We start from the raw sequence: 22,695 nt of genomic DNA on the forward strand, positions 1-22,695 counted from the left end.
CGGGCATCAGCTATTATGTCCTCATAAATTCCCTGCTTGTCCCTTGCCATGGGAAATATTTATTTTGTTGGGATCATTCTGTCAGGAATGCGCGTCTTAATGGAGGTTGTGACCTCAGAATGCAGCCTGCAGGTTTAGTGTTTATTGTTCAAAAGTACAAAACAACAAAGAAAGGCAAAACAAGAAGTCAAAAAAGCTGTTAACCATGATAGTTCCTCCGAAAAACAAGACAATGATCCCACACCAACAAAGAAATATGACTGGCCTATGATGATTAGTACCAGGTAAAAAGCATAATACTAATCACCCCCAGGTGAGGAAGACAGTACTAAGAAGTAGTGTGAAGCTAGTGCAAGGAAAATACAACTAGAACAGGAAGTGAAAACAAAATAAGAGCACAAAAAATGAAGTGAACCAAAAACACAGAAAAAACACCCAACTACAAATATGGAACTTGGAGCCAAGCTATTTTGACATAAATGGAGTACTTACCCAAAATCAACAGGAAACGTCCCCGGCCAGCTGGACCAAAATGAAATGTGGCCTAATACTTTACCAATACTGTAATATGATTGTTCATGTTTTTCAGTTAGTACACATTGGTGTCGTATCACAGTGTCGTGCATTACAAACTCAAACGCGTTTCGTGCTGACTTAGAAGCTAGCTTATCTCTCACTCTAGCTAGCTTTTACGGCTAATACCGTAGCATGGCGATGTGTTACTACGTTAGAATAAGAGTTCTTCAGTGTTTCTCGACAATAACAATGTCGCTACAGTTTGGTTATTATACATGTTACGGAACGTAAATGAAGTATTGTTGATGGTTTTTTAATGCATTTTTAAAGTGATTTAGTGGTGGAATTGATTGCTCCCATTAGCTGCATTGCTAGCCACCTAGAACAAGCCAATTTGTATGTTAGAAAGCGAAAAAAAACGTGTCTTCTTGTCTCTCATAATGATTGTGAACGATAGGCAAAATTCCCCAAAAAGTGCAATTCCCCTTTAAGTTTTTGTCCTCCTGTCCCACTCCTTAATGTTATGTTGTTGTATGTGATTAATGGCGTCTATTACGCGCGACAAGTGCAGTGTTACAGAGGATATGAAAAAAAATGCATTAAGTGCACAATAGTGCTCCATGGAGAGCCACACTACGTCATAGACATGCATGGACAATCGAGTACCCAGTAGCACTAAAAGATAAATCAATTCCAGCCTTATTGTTAAAACCCTGCAACGCATTTCCAATACACTATTGTGGGACATGAAACAGTCTAAAGATGTTGACACATAATATATTACTGGAGCGTTAATTGTATAGATATCTTGTTTTTTTCCTTATTTGTTGTAAGCCTGAGTTCATCACGTATCCTCATGCAAACTAGATTGTAATTTCTGAATGGTATTTTAAGCGAAACCCACAGGGACTGGTAGAGGGGGTTGTAAAAAAAAACAAAAAACGAGGAGTGCATTAAAGGAGGAAGGCGATGAATAAAAGCTCAACATTTCTGATAAGATCCAATCAATATTTCTTCATAACCTCACTCTCGCTGCAGTGGGTCCCAGCTCATTAAAGTTATCTGTCAGTGGAGGCTGAGCCCAGATACAGTAAATCTCGCTCTCCCTCGCGAAGAACACACACAAAAGCAATTTCATTATGCACAACATAATCAAAATGTGACTGTGTGATATGCGCTCTTTTGTATGTGGGAGTAAGCGCTTCCCATGAGAGTGTTTGCCACTTGTGGAAAGGTGCTTTCCTCCCCCTTCCCACAACAAAAATAGGGACAGGGGAAAAACGAGATTGTGAGTGTGCATTAATAGAAGGTACTTAGTTGGGGACCCTTGGGAACAGTGCTCTAATTTTCCCATCACCTTCCCGTTTTACTTATTAACACAGCACTTCGGAATCATAGCGGGGGCTCTAATGGGGTAGAATTGACCAAGATTTGTGTTTTAATAGTATAGATTACTAATAGGACTTTGATATAATGTACCATTACTACTAATACATGAGTAACACCGTGTTATGTCACACTGTGCCACATCTGTTAATGAAGGAAAAGGAAGGATTAGTGGGAGACTGCATGTGTTCAGGTTTAGACCCCAGTTTTACCACACCAAGAATGTAAACACCTTCGAGAATTGAAGAAAACCCTCAACAATGACCCTTGCATAAGGTGGATATCAGTCAAGTTTACATTATTCAATGTATTTATTTTTAGTAGTTCAGTTCACATCATTTATTTGAGCTCAAAAAAAAAAAGCAATACATACATATTCATACTCAGCATAAACAACAAGAATGTTGCGCTCACGCAGTTACATAAATTGGTAAATGGGTTATACTTGCATAGCGCTTTTCTACCTTCAAGGTACTCAAAGCGCTTTGACACTATTTCCACATTCACCCATTCACACACTGAGGGCGGGCACTAACCACGACCCATCAGGAGCAAGGGTGAAGTGTCTTGCTTAAGGAGACAACAGACTTGAATAGGATGGCACAAGCCGGGGATCGAACCAGGATCGGTGGCCTTGCGGTTAGAGGACACAACGGACATGACTAGGTTGGTAGAAGGTGGGGATCGAACCAGGAACCCTTAGGTTGCTGGCACGGCCCCTCTCCCAACTGCGCCACAATAGCTGAAGCACTGTGAGCTCAAAAGGGGTAAGCAGACGTAAAACTACTTACAATGTATATATATTTTTTGGTGTTGACCTCTGTATGTATGATGAGATTATCGCAGATATTTTAAGATGCAACATTTTAATCAAATTTGAATAATAGGATATTGACACTGATTTGATGGATTTAAAGGTTCCTTTTATTATTTGTAAATGAAATTGTAAATGGGTATTTGGTGGGCAGATTTTGAAATGTATTGTACTGTATTTTTTATATTATATGATGATGTATATTTTAACTGTGGGTCCCTGTCCACAAACTGTGTGCTTTTAGGGATGACTTGTTGCAGAACAGACTCTGATATTAACAAAAGAAACAATAATGAAATACAAAACTATGTCTGTCTGTAAATAAATAAATCAATCAATATATAGTCACATTTCATTACAGCTGTTGATTGCTTGGATATACAACGAATACCACAAGTTTTTACAGAAATCAAAATCAGACTCAGTTAGTGACTATCTTGGTTAAATCCCTTACTGCGCATGTCTCAAAGCTCAGGCCCATATAAACATCAACATGCATTATTTAATTGAATAAGAACCCTTACACATCTGTTCCATCAACACAATCTAATTTACATCTAAGCCACCGTGGTATTAATTGGATGTGTTGCACTAAACATTTTTGTAAAGGGTGTCACATAACTACCAAAATTAGCAAAAATGTAAATATAAACAACTAAAAAATTAGACCACTTACCGGTAATGTATTAAACCATGTTGATACAATATAACACCTTAAAGATTCATGAAAACACAATCAAAAATGATAATTGTAACTAGGGATCAGCCACCAAATAGTATTGGACTGTAACAGTTCCTCTCCCGTGGGTTCCCCTGACACCGACAGACTCGCACTGGAGCACAGGAAGTCTTGTTTTAACAATCTTATAATTTTGCTCATACACAGCGACAGCACTCCGCTGTGGATCACTCTGAAGGTGAAGGGTTGTAACGCTAGATACCAACGGGTGATCCGCGCGTTGGCATCCTTCATACGGTGGAGCCACTAGAGTAGTTTGTGGTCCGAGCAGAGGCTGAATGAGCGCCCCAGCAGGTAATACCGGAGGGCACCAACCGCCCACCGGATGGCGAGGCACTCCCTCCCCACCATGCTGTACCTTGCCTCCCGGTCTGAGAGCTTCCAGCTGATGTACAACACAGGGCGGTCAACGCCCCCCCACCTGCTGGGACAAAACAGCCCCCAGTCCTCTGCCCGACGCGTCAGCCTGCAAACAGAACGGGATAGAGAAATCAGGCTTGTGTAGGATGGGCTCCCTGCAGAGGGCCTTTTTAACCCTCTCAAACACCTGCTGGCACTGCTCCGTCCACTGGACCAGATCTGAAGCACCCTTTTGGGTGAGGTCAGTTAGTGGGGTGGTCAGGTCCGCAAACTGGGGAATGAACCTCCGGTAGTAACCTGCCAGACCCAAAAACTGCCTCACCTCTCTTTTCGCCTTGGGAGTCAGACAGGCCGCAATTGCTGCTGTCTTGTCTACTTGCGGACGCACCTTCCCTCCTCCCAAGTGGTGCCCCAGATACTGTACCTCCCTCCGGCCAACCGCGCACTTCGTCGAGTTGGCGGTGAGCCCTGCCTGCCTCAGGGACTCGAGCACCGCCCCCACCCTCTGCACATGCTCTGCCCAGCTGCCACTCTGGATAATGACATCATCCAGGTAGGCAGCAGCATATGCAGCGTAGGGACGCAGCATTCGGTTCATGAGGCGCTGGAACGTGGCGGGCGCATCGAACAAGCCGAACGGAAGTGTCACAAATTGGTACAAACCTTCCGGAGTGGAGAACGCCGTTTTTTCCTTGGACTCTGGAGACAAGGGAATCTGCCAGTAGCCCTTAGTTAAATCCAGTGTAGTGAAAAAGCGAGCAGTGCCCAGCCGATTCAGGAGCTTGTCCACCTGGGGCATTGGGTAGGCATCAAACCGTGACACATCATTTACCTTTCGATAATCCATACAGAACCGTACAGACCCATCTTTCTTACCCACCAGAACTATGGGGCTGCACCAAGCACTGTGTGACTCTTCTATTACCCCCAACTCCAGCATAGATTTAAATTCCTCCCGAACCACTTTGCGTTTGTGTTCGGGTAGCTGATAGGGCCGGGACCGCACCGCCGTCTCTATGTGATGCTGAATGAGGTTTGTGCGGCCTGGCAGGGGGGAGAACACATCGGCAAAACGCCGCTGCAACGTGGCGACATCTGCTCTCTGGGACGGTGTGAGCTGGTCATCACAGAGGAGAGGAGAGGGCTGGGTGGAACGGGGAACCTCCGGACCCAGCTCCTCGCTCTCCTCTATCGCCATCACCATAGAAACAGGCTCCGCCTCCCTCCATAATTTAAGGAGATTGAGGTGGTAGATTTGTGTCGCCCCGCCCCGGTCAGAACGCACAACCTCTTAATCAACATCACTTACTCGTTGTGTGACCACGAAGGGCGGGGCGCCACTTGGCGAGTAATTTGGAGCTGGAAGTTGGAAGCAACACAAGCACTTTATCTCCCGTGAAAATTGTCTCAGTTGTGTTCCTCTGTTGTAGAGGCGCTGCTGACGTTCTTGCGCCTGGAGCAGATTCTCACGTGATAAGTGACCCAGTGTGTTGAGTTTTGCTCTCAGGTCCAGGACGTATTGAATTTAATTTTTACTGGGGCTCGGACCTTCCTCCCAGCTTTCCTTAACTTGGTCCAGAACCCCGCGCGGCTTCCTGCTGAACAATAACTCAAAGGGGGAAAACCCAGTGGAGGCCTGGCGAACCTCAGAGGATCTAACTATTTATCACAATTAGGCTTATCTTTGTGCACGAACTTACGGATCATGGATTTCGGAGTCTTATTCAGCCACTCCACCAGCCCATCGGTCTGCGGGTGGTACAGGCTGGTCCGAATAGACTTGATACCCAATAGTCTGTACAGCTCTTTCACTGTACGTGACATAAATGAAGTGCCCTGGTCAGTCAGAATCTCTTTCGGGATTCCGACTCGGGAGATGACCTGAAACAGCGCATGCACCACACTTTTTGCAGAGATGGACTGCAGCGGCACTGCTTATGGATATCGAGTTGCGTAATCCACCAAATCTAACGCAAAACAATATCCCCGGATACTCGGGTGAAATGGTCCGACGAGGTCCATGCCAATCCGTTCAAACGGGACCTCTATGAGTGGTAATGGCCGCAAAAGCGCTCTGGGGGTGGCCGCTGGATTGACTAGCTGGCAGGCCGGGCAGGCCGCACACCAGCGGCGCACGTCTGCCCGGATGCCTGGCCAATAGAATCGGACCATTACCCGGTTTAGTGTTTTTTCGTACTCCATATGTCCGGCCATGGGGTTATAATGAGCCGCCTGGAAAATAATTTCCCGACGGCTTTTTGGCACCAACAAGTGGGTGATTTCCTCTCCTCTCTGAGTGTCACGACTCATTCTGTATAATATGTCCCTGATCAATGCAAAGTGGGGAAATGCCCGCGCTATTCCTGGGTGCACCAACTGACCATCAATTGATATCACTTGGTCCAAGGCTGAGCGTAGAGTATCATCATGAGACTGCTCAAGTGGCAAATCTTCCATGGGGAGCCAGGGAAACTTCCTGCGAAGCCCCCGCCGGTTCCACCTCCCCCTCGGCAGTGTCGGATGACCTTGCGTCACCACTGAGAACACCACAGATATCCCATTTCCCTACCGGTTGTGAACACACCCCCGCGCACTGCCCCACTAAATCATTAAACCCTGCCCAATTTGTTCCCAAGATTAAGGGGTGTGTCAGGTGCGAATTTACAGCAACCTTAATACTATTTTTTTTTTTCTTAAACCAAATTTACACCGGCACTATGGGGTACTCGTGAATATCCCCATGCACACATTTAATCCTCACCAGTGCAGCCTCCCTCAAAGAGCCGGGTCGAACCTGGTTCTGGTGGATCAGAGACCGCTCACAGCCCGAATCTGTCACGATTTAACAAGCTGGCGGACCCAAAAGCAGACAAGAGAGGCTGATAAAAAGTCCAAAGGGTTTAATTCAGGCAGATGAGGGAGGAGGGAAAGGCGTTGTTGGCTGGAGTGGAGGTGTCTGGCAGGCAGGCAGGATTAGAGGAGGTCAGCACTGGAGGCAAAGGAAAACAATGGTGAGTCGAGGAACAAGCTACCAGAAGCAAAGGCACAAACAAAAGATCAACAAGATCGTCAAAATGCTGCGAGAATTGTTACCACTTGGAGAGCTGTGAAACGATCTGGCAGCGTCGTGTGAGGAGGCCAGGGCTTTTGTGGAGTGGAGGTGATTAGCTAATGGGCTGATCAGCGCCAGGTGTGCCAGACTGGGAAGCCAGGAACCCAAACTCCGCCCATACATGACCACACCCAGACAGACGACACAAACACACAAGACATTGCAGGGACTGTGACAGAATCCACCATCGCCAGGTGTTTACCCCCTCGAATCATTACCGGAACACAATACGTCTCTCCTGGCCCGGGGGAGGGTGCCGGAGGGCCGACAATCCGGATCACCTTCCCCACATTGGGTGCCAGGTGTAACAGTTCTTCTCTTGTGGGTTCCCCTGACACCGACACGACGCACTGGAGCACAGGAAGTCTTGTTTTAACAATCTTTTAATTTTGCTCACACACAGCGACAGCACTCCGCTCCGCGACTTTTCAGTCTCTCCAGTGTGTCTTTCCCTCGCGTGTCTTTCTAGCGTGTGTCTCCGGCGTGTGTGTGTGTCCTCCTCATGGCCCCGACCGCTACTGATAAGAATGATAGGTGATTAGATGATCAGCCACAGCTGGGGCAATCCAATCACCTGCCAGCTGTACTTCGAAGCCGATCCTCCACACACACCCCTCCGCAGCAGGTGCGCAAACCACGCCCTCCTCCACATGGACGTTTTTTGTGAAAAAGTTTGTGATCGCCCCCTCCCAATTAATGCCTTCCAAAGCCGATCACCTCTGATTGATACGTTGTTTTTGATCACTCGACTGACAATCACCTCCATTGTGGAAAACGCATCATTATCAAGTATTAACAAAACTGGAGAACGAGGCTAAACATGTTTTACACAGGAAGAGCAAGCCAGGAGCAGACATGCTAATCGTCAAGCTAGTTTGAAACAACACAACAAAAAAGTGCTTCAAAAAGTCTGGATTGTTATATTTTCATGTTTACAAATTCTGGAAATAAATGCCTGGACACAGGGGGATTTTGGGGAGCCAAAACCAAATGATTTAAATGAATAGAGTATAGTAGAGTTGTACGGTGTACCGGTACTAATAAAGTACCACGATACTAATTAATTGAAATCGGTACTATACTGTCTTTGAAAAATACCGGTACCGTTCTTTCATCTGAATGCCGCTGTGCGGCGGTGACTACAGAGCCGAGGCGCATGATGTTGAGTGTGTCAAAACGCACATACAAAGTGCATGGAGAGGAAGAATGGCAAAAAAACGCCAATTCTACTGGTTAATAAAGAGGGTGTGTGAAGCACCGTATAAAGGTATTTGGCTTCAAAACTAATGGTAATAGTGACACTTTAAACGAGGAAGTGCCACGCTGCAATTTCTGCTTTAAAACACGCCTTGCCAAATGTGGCGATTAGTACTACCACATTTGCTTCAAACTTAGGTAAGAAATGTGGCCCCCCAAACAATTTAGTTGAATATCCCTGGCCTACATCCATCGAGGTGCCATCATTGTAATACAACCTGATCTTACGCAAAGTCGTTGATAGAAATAGCAATATGGACACAGAACACAATGATTAGACAGATTACAACGTTGGAACACTGCACCAGACAACATTATGTACGAACTAATGGTTAATCAGCAGACAAAATGAAGGTTCACAGTGTGGCTGATAGTGTTGACTGATGGCCGATTGCTGTGTTCATAGAACTTAGGTAAGAAGTAAGACTATTAAAATACTGTAGTTACATCCGCAATGCCAGTCATGTTATATTCTGTATTCATCAGTCTATTTTCTGTGCGGCTGAGCTGGGTTACGAAAGTATGGACCCGGGTGTCCATTAACCAGAGGTAGAGTAGCCATCCATGTCACTGCTGTAGTGTTCTTGGGTCAGACACTTCACCCACCTTGCATTTTTACACCCATTGGTGTAAAAATGTGAATATTGTTTAGTTGGGGCTGTTGTCATGTTTCTGTCAGTCTTCCCCAGGGCAGCTATGGCTGCTACCAACTACCAGTGTGTGACTGGAGTCAATGAATAACGGTTCTCACCGTGAAGCGACTTGTGTGTCTTCATAGGCACTTTGTAAACATTATAAAAGAAAAAACTATTTTAATGTTTGAACATTAAGGTTTACCTCCTTAAGAGCAACAAATTGATGGCATTTTGACATGGAACTATGCAATTCAAGCATTGTGTTATTACAAACCCTGTTTCCATATGAGTTGGGAAATTGTGTTAGATGTAAATATAAACGGAATACAATGATTTGCAAATCATTTTCAACCCATATTCAGTTGAATATGCTACAAAGACAACATATTTGATGTTCAAATTGATCAACTTTTTTTTTTTTGCAAATAATCATTAACTTTACAATTTGATGCCAGCAACACGTGACAAAGAAGTTGGGAAAGGTGGCAATAAATACTGATAAAGTTGAGGAATGCTTATCAAACACTTATTTGGTACATCCCACAGGTGAACAGGCAAATTGGGAACAGGTGGGTGCCATGATTGGGTATAAAAGTAGATTCCATGAAATGCTCAGTCATTCACAAACAAGGATGGGGCGAGGGTCACCACTTTGTCAACAAATGCGTGAGCAAATTGTTGAACAGTTTAAGAAAAACCTTTCTCAACCAGCTATTGCAAATAATTTAGGGATTTCACCATCTATGGTCCGTAACATCATCAAAGGGTTCAGAGAATCTGGAGAAATCACTGCACGTAAGCAGCTAAGCCTGTGACCTTCGATCCCTCAGGCTGTACTGCATCAAGAAGCGACATCAGTGTGTAAAGGATATCACCACATGGGCTCATGAACACTTCAGAAACCCACTGTCAGTAACTACAATTGGTCGCTACATCTGTAAGTGCAAGTTAAAACTCTCTTTTGCAAGGCGAAAACCGTTTATCAGAAACGCCGTCGGCTTCGCTGGGCCTGAGCTTATCTAAGATGGACTGATACAAAGTGGAAAAGTGTTCTGTGGTCTGATGAGTCCACATTTCAAATTGATTTTGGAAACTGTGGACGTCGTGTCCTTCGGACCAAAGAGGAAAAGAACCATCCGGATTGTTATAGGCGCAAAGTTGAAAAGCCAGCATGTGTGATGGTATGGGGGTGTATTAGTGCCCAAGACATGGGTAACTTACACATCTGTGAAGGCGCCATTAATGCTGAAAGGTACATACAGGTTTTGGAGCAACATATGTTGCCATCCAAGCAACGTTACCATGGACGCCCCTGCTTATTTCAGCAAGACAATACCAAGCCACGTGTTACATCAACGTGGCTTCATAGTAAAAGAGTGCGGGTACTAGACTGGTCCGCCTGTAGTCCAGACCTGTCTCCCATTGAAAATGTGTGGCGCATTATGAAGCCTAAAACACCACAACGGAGACCCCCGGACTGTTGAACAACTTAAGCTGTACATCAAGCAAGAATGGGAAAGAATTCCACCTGAGAAGCTTAAAAATGTGTCTCCTCAGTTCCCAAACGTTTACTGAGTGTTGTTAAAAGGAAAGGCCATGTAACACAGTGGTGAACATGCCCTTTCCCAACTACTTTGGCACGTGTTGCAGTCATGAAATTCTAAGTTAATTATTATTTGCAAAAAAAAAAATAAAGTTTATGAGTTTGAACATCAAATATCTTGTCTTTGTAGTGCATTCAATTGAATATGGGTTGAAAATGATTTGCAAATCATTGTATTCCGTTTATATTTACATCTTATACAATTTCTCAACTCATATGGAAACGGGGTTTGTATATCGCAGATGATAATAGCTTAAAACAACGGTCACATCACATCTCCACAATTCGTGCTTCTCCTCCCTTTTAACATTACCTTTTTTTTTTATATCTGTGGCAGGCAGCTAGCAGGAAAATGATTTGAGCCTTTGTGTTGACACGGAGAGAGACATATTCATGAGTGCATGATGCAAAGTGTGGGTACACGTGTGTGCGTGTGTGAGTGTGTGTGCCGCGGTGAACTCACGCAGCCATCACTGATAAGCTCATCATTCAAAGCTATTGCAGGTGATGTAGAACAGATGAAGGGACACGAGGTGACATGCTATCTATTTTCCATTACATTCAAGAGGTTGCCAAGAGGGATGCGGCGAAGCAAGCCCGATAGTCATCACATCACACCAATATGCAGGGGGGCACATCAAGGTCACTTATGACCTAAAGTGACATTTTTTACCTGTCATTCAAAGGAAACATCATCTCATGTTATTACTTGTCGGGGTGAGGATTCTCAGGTTCAGAAGAATACACTGTTGTAAAATTGAATGGATTTTAAATTTATTTTCAAACTCCCTTGGAGCAGCAGTACTAAGTTTACTCCCTCAAAATGGATTGACTAGGATAAGACAACTCTGAAATGTAAGACAACCCCTTCTTCATCAGATCAGTTTTTGAAATGACAGAATAAAGCTAAAATGTGGTAAGACTTGTACAGCCTGCTGAACCTAATTTGGTCTTACCTAAACTTTTCAATGCGCACATCCAACTCTTCAATGTTGCGATACATTTTGCACAACCTGCTTTAACGAAGACGCTAATGACGCATGTTAATGTGTGTTTTTGTTTGTGCAAGACGATGCAACAAATGTTGCATCATGAAATGTAAATTTTTAACTGTCACCGCAAACGTTTGTTATGCAGGGTCGACCCTAGGCTTTGTGTGGCTCTGAACAAGATTTTGTTGGTTGCCCAATTTTGGTTTTAGTAGTATTTATTCTTATTATTAAACTCCTAAAGGGCCACCACCCCACATTAAACCTAACGTCGCAGCCCCACTTGCACATACTCAGTATGTTTACATCCACAAAACTAATTATTGGCTGAGTTTGGTTGCAACTAGCTTTTAAAACAAAACCCGTGAGGACATGGTTCTCAGCAGGAAACCGATGGTTTGTACAATCCAGGTAGAGAACGAGACTCCGTCCCAGGTGGAGGAGTTTAAGTATCTCAGGGTCTTGTTCACGAGTGAGGGAAAGATGGAGAAGGAAATCAGCTGTAGAATCGGAGCAGCTGGGGCAGTATTGCAGTCTCTCTGTCGCACTGTTGTGATGAGCTATCTACATTCCTACTCTCACCTATGGTCATGAAGTGTGGGTCATGACCGAAAGAATAAGATCGCGGATACAAGCAGCCGAAATGAGTTTCCTCAGAAGGGTGGCTGGCATATCCCTTAGAGATAAATAAATAAATGATAAATGGGTTGTACTTGTATAGCGATTTTCTACCTTCAAGGTACTCAAAGCGCTTTGACACTACTTCCACATTTACCCATTCACACACACATTCACACACTGATGGAGGGAGCTGCCATGCAAGGCGCTAACCAGCACCCATCAGGAGCAAGGGTGAAGTGTCTTGCTCAGGACACAACGGACATGACGAGGTTGGTACTAGGTGGGGATTGAACCAGGGACCCTCGGGTCGCGCACGGCCATTCTTCCACTGCAGATAGGGTGAGAAGTTCAGTCACTCGAGAGAGACTCGGAGTAGAGCCGCTGCTCCTTCGCTTGGAAAGAAGCCAGCTTAGGTGGTTCGGGCATCTCGTGCGGATGCCTCACGAGCGTCTCCCTAGGGAGGTCCTCGTTGCACGTCCCACTGGGAGGAGACCCCGGGGCAGGCCAAGGACCAGATGGGGGGATTATATCTCCTCTCTGGCCTGGGAACGCTTCGGGATCCCCCAGGAGGAAGTTGCTAATGTTGCTCTGGAGAGGGAAGTCTGGGGGTCTCTGCTGGAGCTGTTGTCCTCGCGACCCGATTCCGGATAAGCGGTTGAAGATGGATGGATGGATGTAAACCCCTTTAAGGTTTTTGCATGCAGCTTGTAATGTCTCCAAGGTTTGGTATTAAAGGCCTACTGAAACCCACTACTACCGACCACGCAGTCTGATAGTTTATATATCAATGATGAAATCTTAACATTGCAACACATGCCAATACGGTCGGGTTAGCTTACTAAAGTGCAATTTTAAATTTTGCGCGAAATATCCTGCTGAAAACGTCTTGGTATGATGACGCCGACACGTGACGTCACGGATTGTAGAGGACATTTTGGGACAGCATGGTGGCCAGCTATTAAGTCGTCTGTTTTCATCGCAAAATTTCCACAGTATTCCGGACATCTGTGTTGGTGAATCTTTTGCAATTTGTTCAATGAACAATGGAGACAGCAAAGAAGAAAGCTGTAGGTGGGAAGCGGTGTATTGCGGGCGGCTGCAGCAACACAAACACAGCCGGTGTTTCATTGTTTACATTCCCGAAAGATTACAGTCAAGCTTTACCATTGGCCTGTGGAGAACTGGGACAACAGAGACTCTTACCAGGAGGACTTTGAGTTGGATGCGCAGACGCAATACCGTGAGTACGCATGCAGCTGCGGCTTCCAAACATTTGATCGCTTGCCCGTACGTGCGTGCCGCTATGTGCATGTCACGTACGTAACTTTGGGGACTTTGGGGAAATATATGTGTATGTGTATGAACTTTGGGGAGGTGAACGGTACTTTGGGCTGTGGGATTGAGTGTGTTGTGCAGGTGTTTGAGTTGTATTGGCGGGTTATATGGACGGGAGGGGGGAGGTGTTTGTTATGCCGGTTTAATTTGTGGCATATTAAATATAAGCAGGGCAGCACGGTGGGAGAGGGGTTAGTGCATCTGCCTCACAATACGAAGGTCCTGAGTAGTCTTGGGTTCAATCCCGGGCTCGGGATCTGTCTGTCTGTGTGGAGTTTGCATGTTCTCCCCGTGACTGCGTGGGTTCCCTCCGGGTACTCCGGCTTCCTCCCACCTCCAAAAACATGCACCTGGGGATAGGTTGATTGGCAACACTAAATTGGCCCTAGTGTGTGAATGTGAGTGTGAATGTTGTCTGTCTATCTGTGTTGGCCCTGCGATGAGGTGGCGACTTGTCCAGGGTGTACCCCGCCTTCCACCCGATTGTAGCTGAGATAGGCTCCAGCGCCCCCCGCGACCCCAAAGGGAATAAGCGGTAGAAAATGGATGGATGGAGGGGATGGATTAAATATCAGCCTGGTTGTGTTGTGGCTAATAGAGTATATATATATATGTCTTGTGTTTATTTACTGTTTTAGTCATTCCCAGCTGAATATCAGGTCCCACCCGCCTCTCACAGCATCTTCCCTATCTGAATCGCTCCCACTGCCCTCTAGTCCTTCACTCTCACTTTCCTCATCCACAAATCTTTCATCCTCGCTCAAATTAATGGGGAAATCGTCGCTTTCTCGGTCCGAATCGCTCTCGCTGCTGGTGGCCATGATTGTAAACAATGTGCAGATGTGAGGAGCTCCACAACCTGTGACGTCACGCTACTCGTCTGCTACTTCCGGTACAGGCAAGGCTTTTTTATCAGCGACCAAAAGTTGCGAACTTTATCGTCGATGTTCTCTACTAAATTCTTTCAGCAAAAATATGGCAATATCGCGAAATGATCAAGTATGACACATAGAATGGAACTGCTATCCCCGTTTAAATAAGAAAATCGCATTTCAGTAGGCCTTTAAAAACAATTAGGAGTTTTTTTTTAATTATCTGATTCATATAAGATTGTCATTAGTGGATAATAATTATCATAATAATACATCATCATTATTATAAAAAAACTGTGAATGTTTTGAACTTCAATTAAGGTTCATTGAACACACAACAGTTATGTGATGTGAGATGGAAAAGCAAAACTTATGCATAAATTGTATCCGATCCTGCCATAAATAGATGTATTATATTAGTACCTTTCTTTTGACACATCATTCTGGTTCCCAAAATGCTGGCTATGTTTGTGAATGCATGTGAGCTTTAATGACGTAATCACGCGGGGTTTGCCGCTGCCAGAAATAATGAACTAGTTTGCATTTTTGCAAGGGGCTGTAGGTCGTGTTACACATTCATAGTTTGTTTCAACTTGGGGGGTGATTTCTTTTTTTTTTTTTTTTTTTTTTTTTTTAAATAATAAAGAAATACAATAATGTGTGCTTACGGACTGTATCCCTGCAGACTGTAATGATATACATTGATACATAGTGTATATATTGTGTTTTTATGTTGATTTAATAAAAAATAAATAAAAAATAAAAAATGTTTTTTGTTTTTTGTTTTTTGTTTTTTTCCTTGTGCGACCGGGCCGCGGCCCGGTGATTGGGGACCACTGCACTATAATATGCATATCAACACATTTGTATCACGATGTGTCATAATTTCTCTAATTCTGGATATATTTATATCATTTATTTGTTATAGCCTAAATATCAAAATAACGAGCTGTTATAATGTAGTTATTAATGTGTGGGTCATTGTTGTTTATTTTGCTAATGTTTGCATCATGCATTGTTGTTTAGTACAATTGTATATGAAAAGTTTCACCTTATTTTATCAAAGTTAAAAGTTAAAGTACCACTGATAGTCACACACACACTAGGTGTGGTGAAATTACCCTCTGGTATGGTATTGTATTTTTTTTTTTTTTTTTTCTTTGGTCATACAAACATGTGCTTACGGACTGTATCCCTGCAGACTGTATTGATCTATATTGATATATAATGTGGGAACCAGAAATATTAATAACAGAAAGAAACAACCCTTTGTGCGAATGAGTGTGAATGAGTGTAAATGGGGGAGGAAAGTTTTTTGGATTGGTGCACTAATTGTAAGTGTAGCTTGTGTTTTTCATGTTGATTTAATAAAAAAAAAAAGTAAAATAAATGTTTTAATTTTTTTTATTTCTTGTGTGGCCCGGTACCAATCGATCCACGGACCAGTACCGGGCCGCGGCCCTTTGGTTGGGGACCACTGCCATTAAGCATTTTAAGTACAGATAGATTTAGCCTAAATACTGTTTTATAGTCTTAAAGTTATTTTGGGGGTGATTTTAAAATGGTAAATGGGTTATACTTGTATAGCACTTTTCTACCTTCAAGGTACTCAAAACGCTTTGACACTATTTCCACATTCACCCATTCACACACACATTCACACACTGATGGCGGGAGCTGCCATGTAATGCCCTAACCACGATCCATCAGGAGCAAGGGTGAAGTGTCTTGCTCAAGGACACAACAGACGTGACGAGGTTGGTAGTAGGTGGGGATTGAACCAGGAACCCTCAGGTTGCTGGCTCGGTCTCTCTCCCAGCCATGCCGTGTGTGTACAAAATACTCATACATCACATTCTAAATTGCCGACAATTTGGTGATGTTTATGATTCATCAGCAACATGGTGATTCTTCATTATTTATCTGCATCCTGATGATACTGATGAACACAAACATGGTAACACTTTAGTATGGGGAACATATTCTAAGTAACAAAGACTTAAGGGTTAGGTTTATTGTAGTTTTGTGTTTTGTTATGTAAGAACAGACCATATTCATTAAATGGTATTAAAGGGAGAATCATATACAACAACTTCCTTACTTAGTACTAATAAGCAATAATTCTGAGGTTATTGAGAAAAGACTCTTAGTTAATGGCTTACTGGTTGTATAATAAGGCCATGCAGAATAAAGCATTAATAAGTACTTAACAATGACTAATTAATCAATTTGCATGTTAATAAGCAACTAATTAATGGTGAACATGTTCCCCATACTAAAGTGTAACCACAAACATTTATCTTTAATAGGAGAAGTTGACTTATATTCAGTGTGGTCCTATATTCAGGTCAATACGGTAATTGCGTTCCTGCTGTGTTGTGTGACGTGTGTTGCATGATTGCACAGGGTCACAGCAGTCATGCCCCTCAGCTGGTAGCCATCTTGGCTCCAAGATTGTTTGGTCACGCTGTGATAACTCTGTCTTCCAAACTCCCCCCCCCCCCCAGCAACGGGAATTTAATTAGTGCGGACCCCCGCTGACATGAAAGCCACAGTTGCCGACTCACACCTAAAGTATAACACATGCATTGTGTTTGCACGTGGTCGCACCTTGAACTTCGTTACAAAACGCTTTCAAAATATATCTCAGCCGGTGGAGCGGCGAGCCGAGCCACGTTTAAAAGACAGACGTCAGAGGAGAAGGGTGTAAGTAGGAGGAGGACAAGGGGGAAGGAAATAAAGATAGACAGGATCGAGAATCAAGCGAGGGAGCAAGCATGGAAGGATGAGTGGAGATTGGTGTCAGCAAGAGGTGATGTATCGAAGCCAAGGTGATGAGAGTGAGCTGGCTTCTCTCTCAACTCCACTTGTAATGTCCCTTTCTAAAACATCGCTCATATTTAATGGAGCACATCTACAAGGGAGGAAAGAAGGAAGGAAGACGGGGAGGGAGCAGGACACACAAACACTGCAGTGACATATGCCCACAACATTCTACAAGCTTGCAAGCACAGATAGAACAAGTACACTGAAGGCAACGAAGGTCTTTGAGAGTGGACAGAGTTCAAAACACAGGGTTTAAAACAACCAGTTAAAAAAAGAGAGCGTATTAGGAGAAATTGTGTTTTTTTATCTCCATTCTTTGATGTGTCTCCCACAGGTTCCGGCCTTAATGATGGCCAATGGCACATAGTGCGCTTCGTGGCCAAGGAGAACTCTGCCATGTTGGTAATAGATGACGAGGAGGCGTCCGCTGTGCACTCCACCTCACCCCTGTCCATCACAACTGGGGGGACTTATCACCTAGGAGGTAAGGAAAGGAGATGACGTGCCAGTGTAAGGGAACAATGCAACAACCTGTGTTGCATTGTTTCCACTCACAAGTCTGAAGCCCCCCCTAAAGGTTGTGCTCAAAATGGTGAAATGGTGTGGAAAACCTCCTCGCATACACTATATCGCCAAAAGTATTTGGCCACCTGCCTTGACTCACATGAACTTGAAGTGCCATACCATTCCTAACCCATAGGGTTAAATATGATGTGGGTCCACTTTTTGCAGCTATTACAGCTTCAACTCTTCTGGGAAGGCTGTCCACAAGGTTGCGGAGTGTGTTTATAGGAATTTTCGACCATTCTTCCAAAAGCGCATTGGTGAGGTCACACACTGATGTTGGTTGAGAAGGCCTGGCTCTCAGTCTTTGTTCTAATTCATCCCAAAGATGTTCTATCGGGTTCAGGTCAGGACTCTGTGCAGGCCAGTCAAGTTCATCCACACCAGACTCTGTCATCCATGTCTTTATAGACCTTGCTTTGTGCACTGGTGCACAGTCATGTTGGAAGAGGAAGGGGCCCGCTTCAAACTGTTCCCACAAGGTTGGGAGCATGGAATTGTCCAAAATGTTTTGGTAACCTGGAGCATTCAAAGTTCTTTTCACTGGAACTAAGGGCCCAAGACCAACTCCTGAAAATCAACCCCACACCATAATTCCTCCTCCACCAAATTTCACATTCGGCACAATGCAGTCCAAAATGTACCGTTCTCCTGGCAACCTCCAAACCCAGAATATTTAGGAGCGACGGTATTTTGTAACTGAATTTGTTGCACAGGTGGCATCCTATGACAGTTCCACTCTGGAAATCCCTGAGTTCCTGAGCGCGGCCCATTCTTTCACAAATGTTTGTAGAAACAGTCTCCATGCCTAAGTGCTTGATTTTATACACCTGTGGCCGGGTCAAGTGATTAGGACACCTGATTCTGATCATTTGAATGGGTGGCCAAATACTTTTGGCAATATAGTGTATACAGTCGTTTTCCGACTGTGGAGACTTTTTGGAGTTCCTGTACTCTTTTTAGTCCCCGGGCTGTTTTTCGTTGTGTTCCGTCATACGGGAACTAGGGACTACAGCCCTCAGATCCTATCACCATTTTAGCTCCTACTCTGAGGCAGGGTCTAAACTGAGTCCCATGGGAACTGAAATACGTAGGTGTTTGGTGATTGGTTGAACTGACGAGCTACGCCCCTTGCCGGATATGCGCTTCTCCTAGCCACAACACAAACCCGCCATTTTTAAAAAGTTCCGCAGAGTTGTTTACAAGATCGCAACAGCAACAGGAAAAATGGACACAGCCAGTGATAAATGGACCGACGATTGTTATGTACAGGAGGAGAAGACGGTACAGATAACAGGGGAGTCATATTTAGCTCTATGATTTATTATATATATATATATAAATATATATATAAATATGTATATATATATATATATATATATATATATATATATATATATATATATATATATATACATACATATATATATCAGTGGTTCTTAACCTTGTTGGAGGTACCGAACCCCACCAGTTTCATATGCGCATTCCCCGAACCCGAACCATAATCATAAAATGATGTTGTTATATTAAAGAAATACTAATAAAGGTATATTTTACAAACAGAAAGTTACAGGAATGTACACATGATCCCATGTTTACATCTCATTGTGCAACATGTGAATGTTTTAGTGGGAACTATATGCGATTTCTGAAAGGGTTACACATTATTTCCAAAGCAGGACCCCCCCACCCAGACATATAATACTAGTACACAGCTCATGAAAAACAATATGTTATAGTCATTGTAAGTGGGTCAAAACACTTATATTAGGAAATAATCTCATGGAAATGACTGCTGTCGTTTGATTACAATAATAAAACATTGAACTTGTTATTTAGTTAGGTTTGGGACAGGTGTGCTGCAGGTGTGACCACAGTGCATGTGCACGTCTGACGTCGCTCACATGTGCTCCACCGAATGCTCAAGGAGTTTTTGCGTTTGCTCACACATATGGAAAATTAGAGGGAACATCGTTTGAGGGTATCCATAATACGCCAACAGGGAGAAGTTTTTGTTTACACGATGAGTCGGGTGTGTCTTGACCTCCGCGGCGGAGGCTCTGCCGAACCCCTGAAGCCGACTCACCGAACCCCTAGGGTTCGATCGAACCCAGGTTAAGAACCACTGATATATATATATATATATATATATATATATATATATATATATATATATATATATATATCAATACCAAATAATAATATTAGTAAACAAGGGTATGGAGTGTGTCTGAGCCAAAAGGGTGTATATGTGTGCAACTATGTGTAGGAATTAATGAGTGTTACCAGCAGTGTTGAGCGAGAGGCGCAAGTCCTGGAGGGGAAAGGCAGGCTCGTTTTTCCGTGAGACAGGCAGGTAGTTGGGGGTATAGCGAGGCGTCAAAAGGTCCGTGTCCAGGCGGGAGGTCGAGATCCAAGGGGCAGCCAGGGTACCTGAGGGTTACACAGGGGAGACGAGACGCACAGCTCGTCACGCGGGAACGAAGGGGGAGTGTACTCGAACAGAAGACTACGTTCTGGCATGGGATAGCAGGTTGTGCAGGCTTATGAAGGCGCGTCTGATGATCAGCGTCAGGTGCGCTGATTGCTGGTGATTGCTTGTAGCTGTGCACCGGTGCAGCCTCAGCAGAAGTGACGCGCGCATGTGCGGTCTTGGAGGCGCAATCAGCATGCTGGGCCATGACAACGATCTGCTCAATACTAACAGTCAAATATAGGGACACACGGTAGTGATCACGGCATCATTGAAGTCACAAAATGTAAATGGAGTATTACTGGCAGTTTATAAATGGTTATAGATTGGATTTGATGGGCAAACATTGCAGCACACTCTCAATGTTAGCAATTTCCATGAGTGCACAGTCGGCAGGCTAAAAAGGTGGGTTCCGATCGATGCACTGCAGGACTGCCTCTAAAATGCCCAGATAAAAATGGTACATACTCTAGATGTCTGGTGCATGTTTGAAAACATAGCAAAATGCCACAGGTAGGAACATGAAAACACAAATGTGCAGTAAATGAGTCTCCATGGTGAGAGCTGTGTAGTACGTGCAGAAACCTCATTCAAGTAGGGCGGTCTAAACCAGTTATCAATTGTGCATGCAATCATAGTAGATCACACGGCCACTAATAGTACACAAAATGTATAGTTTGCACACGCTATTTAGTGTGTGGTATTTGGATCTTAGTAGATCAGGCCCTTAGCATTTGTACTTATTTTATTGTAACGTGCATCTTAGTTGTCGTTTTAATTACCAAATGCGGAAGTATTAAAATCACCATGTAAAATCGCTAATGCTAAACATGTATAGGACATATCCAATATAGATTAGCATCGAGTGAGCACATTTTAAAAAGTAGAGCCTTTCTTTATGTTTGAGCGTGTTTTATCAGGCATGCTGACTTTATTGGCATGAAAAATTGTAACATTACCGAGAGGCAGTCTGACTGAGTCCGCTCTGAATGCTGCTTGATGCTTGTTTGTCCACCAAGTGTTTGAGATAGCTGAGTGCAACAAAGTAATCGAAATATGGCACCGTTTGATTTTACATGAATCGAAACCCGGTCCTACCGACATACTGTAATTCAGTCGGTGCTTATCAAAAGACTTCATTCGATGCTTATCCTTACTTATAATAGAGAGTCCTCAAAGTTTTGTAATCATTACACATATGCTCATCAGTACCTTAAAACTGCGCAACAAATGTTGTGATGATTCGGTTAAACCAGTGTTTTTCAACCACTGAGATATTGTCTGGTGTGCCGTGGGAAATGATGCAACTTCACCTAATTGGTCCAAAAAATATTTTTTTGCAAATCAGTAATTATAATCTGCAAATAATGTGACTCTGTCGAGTGTCTGTGCTGTATAGAGCTCGGCAGGGTAACCATATAAAACTCCATATCAGTAGGTGGCAGCAGGTAGTTCATTGCTTTGTAGAAGTGGGAACGCGTCGAGGATGGTTTGTCGTGGTCCCAATATGCACAGCACAGCGGGAGACTGCGTACAGGTAAAAAGGTATGTAACGCTTAAACCAAAAATGAACAAAACGGAAAGGAATAGGCAATGAAGCATAGGGATGGCTAGGCTTAACGAAAGTAAAACTGAACTGGCTACAAAGTAAACAAAAACAGAATGCTGGACAACAGCAAAGACTTACAGCATGTGGAGCAGAGACGGCATCCACAAAGTACATCCGTACATGACATGGCAATCAACAATGTCCCCACAAAGAAGGATAGCGTCCGCACAACTGAAATAGTCTTGTTTGCCAATATAAAGCAGGTCAGGCAATAGCACTCAAAGGAAGGCATGAAGCTGCTACGGGAAAACACCAACAAAACAGGAAGAGCCACCAAAATAGGAACTAAAGCACTACACACAGGAAAACAACACACTCAAAATACGACACGACAACCTGGTGGAGTTTCATATTTTAACCTTTTCTGTTAGTAGTGTGCCTTGGCTCAAAAAAGGTTGAAAAACACTTGGTTAAAAAACCTAAAGTCAAAGTGTGTGATTTATTGAGTGGATTGAGCTTTGTGGGAAATTCCAGTCAATCTGATTTATAGGGTTTATTGATGTATTTGTGGTAAAAATATTAGCACAGGCATGTTTTGACAACCGTTTATAGTTTTGTGTACAGTGGTTTAGGAGTAGAAGAGTTGGATTAAAACTTTAGCTATTGTATCTGTATATATATATAGCCCGATGACCAAGTGTCTCACTGTGTAAGAACAAACACACGTCTGGATATACACAACCACTCAAGTGTAAATACACACAGCAATATGAGATTGGAAGACGCCAGGTTAATGATGTCAGTCTGTCTATAGTACAATGATGTGTACCGAGTGTGTGCGGGAAACAACTAACAATGCAAGCTTGAAAACTGAAAAAAGCAAACAATGTGCAGAAGGTCCGCCTGTTTCATGATCGAACACTCTTCTTTTCTGTTCTAAACATCCCAATTTACCTGGTGGAGCGCTGATTGCCATTGCAGTAGAAACAGCAGAACCAAGTCAGTGCAGAAATGTTATTTAGCCTTGGGCTCGCCTTCAATTAC

General features: G+C 43.6%; 1 protein-coding gene across 3 annotated transcripts in view; it reads left to right on the top strand.

Annotated features, from left to right (window-relative positions):
* The window catches only part of cntnap2a (contactin associated protein 2a), a 766,983-nt gene that overhangs the window by 390,118 nt on the left and 354,170 nt on the right, over positions 1-22,695 (top strand). For all 3 annotated transcript variants that reach the window (XM_061965507.1, XM_061965508.1, XM_061965509.1), the window contains one exon: positions 17,400-17,549. In XM_061965507.1, coding sequence (XP_061821491.1) covers positions 17,400-17,549 — 150 coding nt within the window. The remainder of the gene's footprint in view (positions 1-17,399; positions 17,550-22,695) is intronic.

This window comes from Nerophis lumbriciformis, linkage group LG07 (genome assembly GCF_033978685.3).
Source record: "Nerophis lumbriciformis linkage group LG07, RoL_Nlum_v2.1, whole genome shotgun sequence".
NCBI classification, from domain to species: Eukaryota; Metazoa; Chordata; class Actinopteri; order Syngnathiformes; family Syngnathidae; genus Nerophis; species Nerophis lumbriciformis.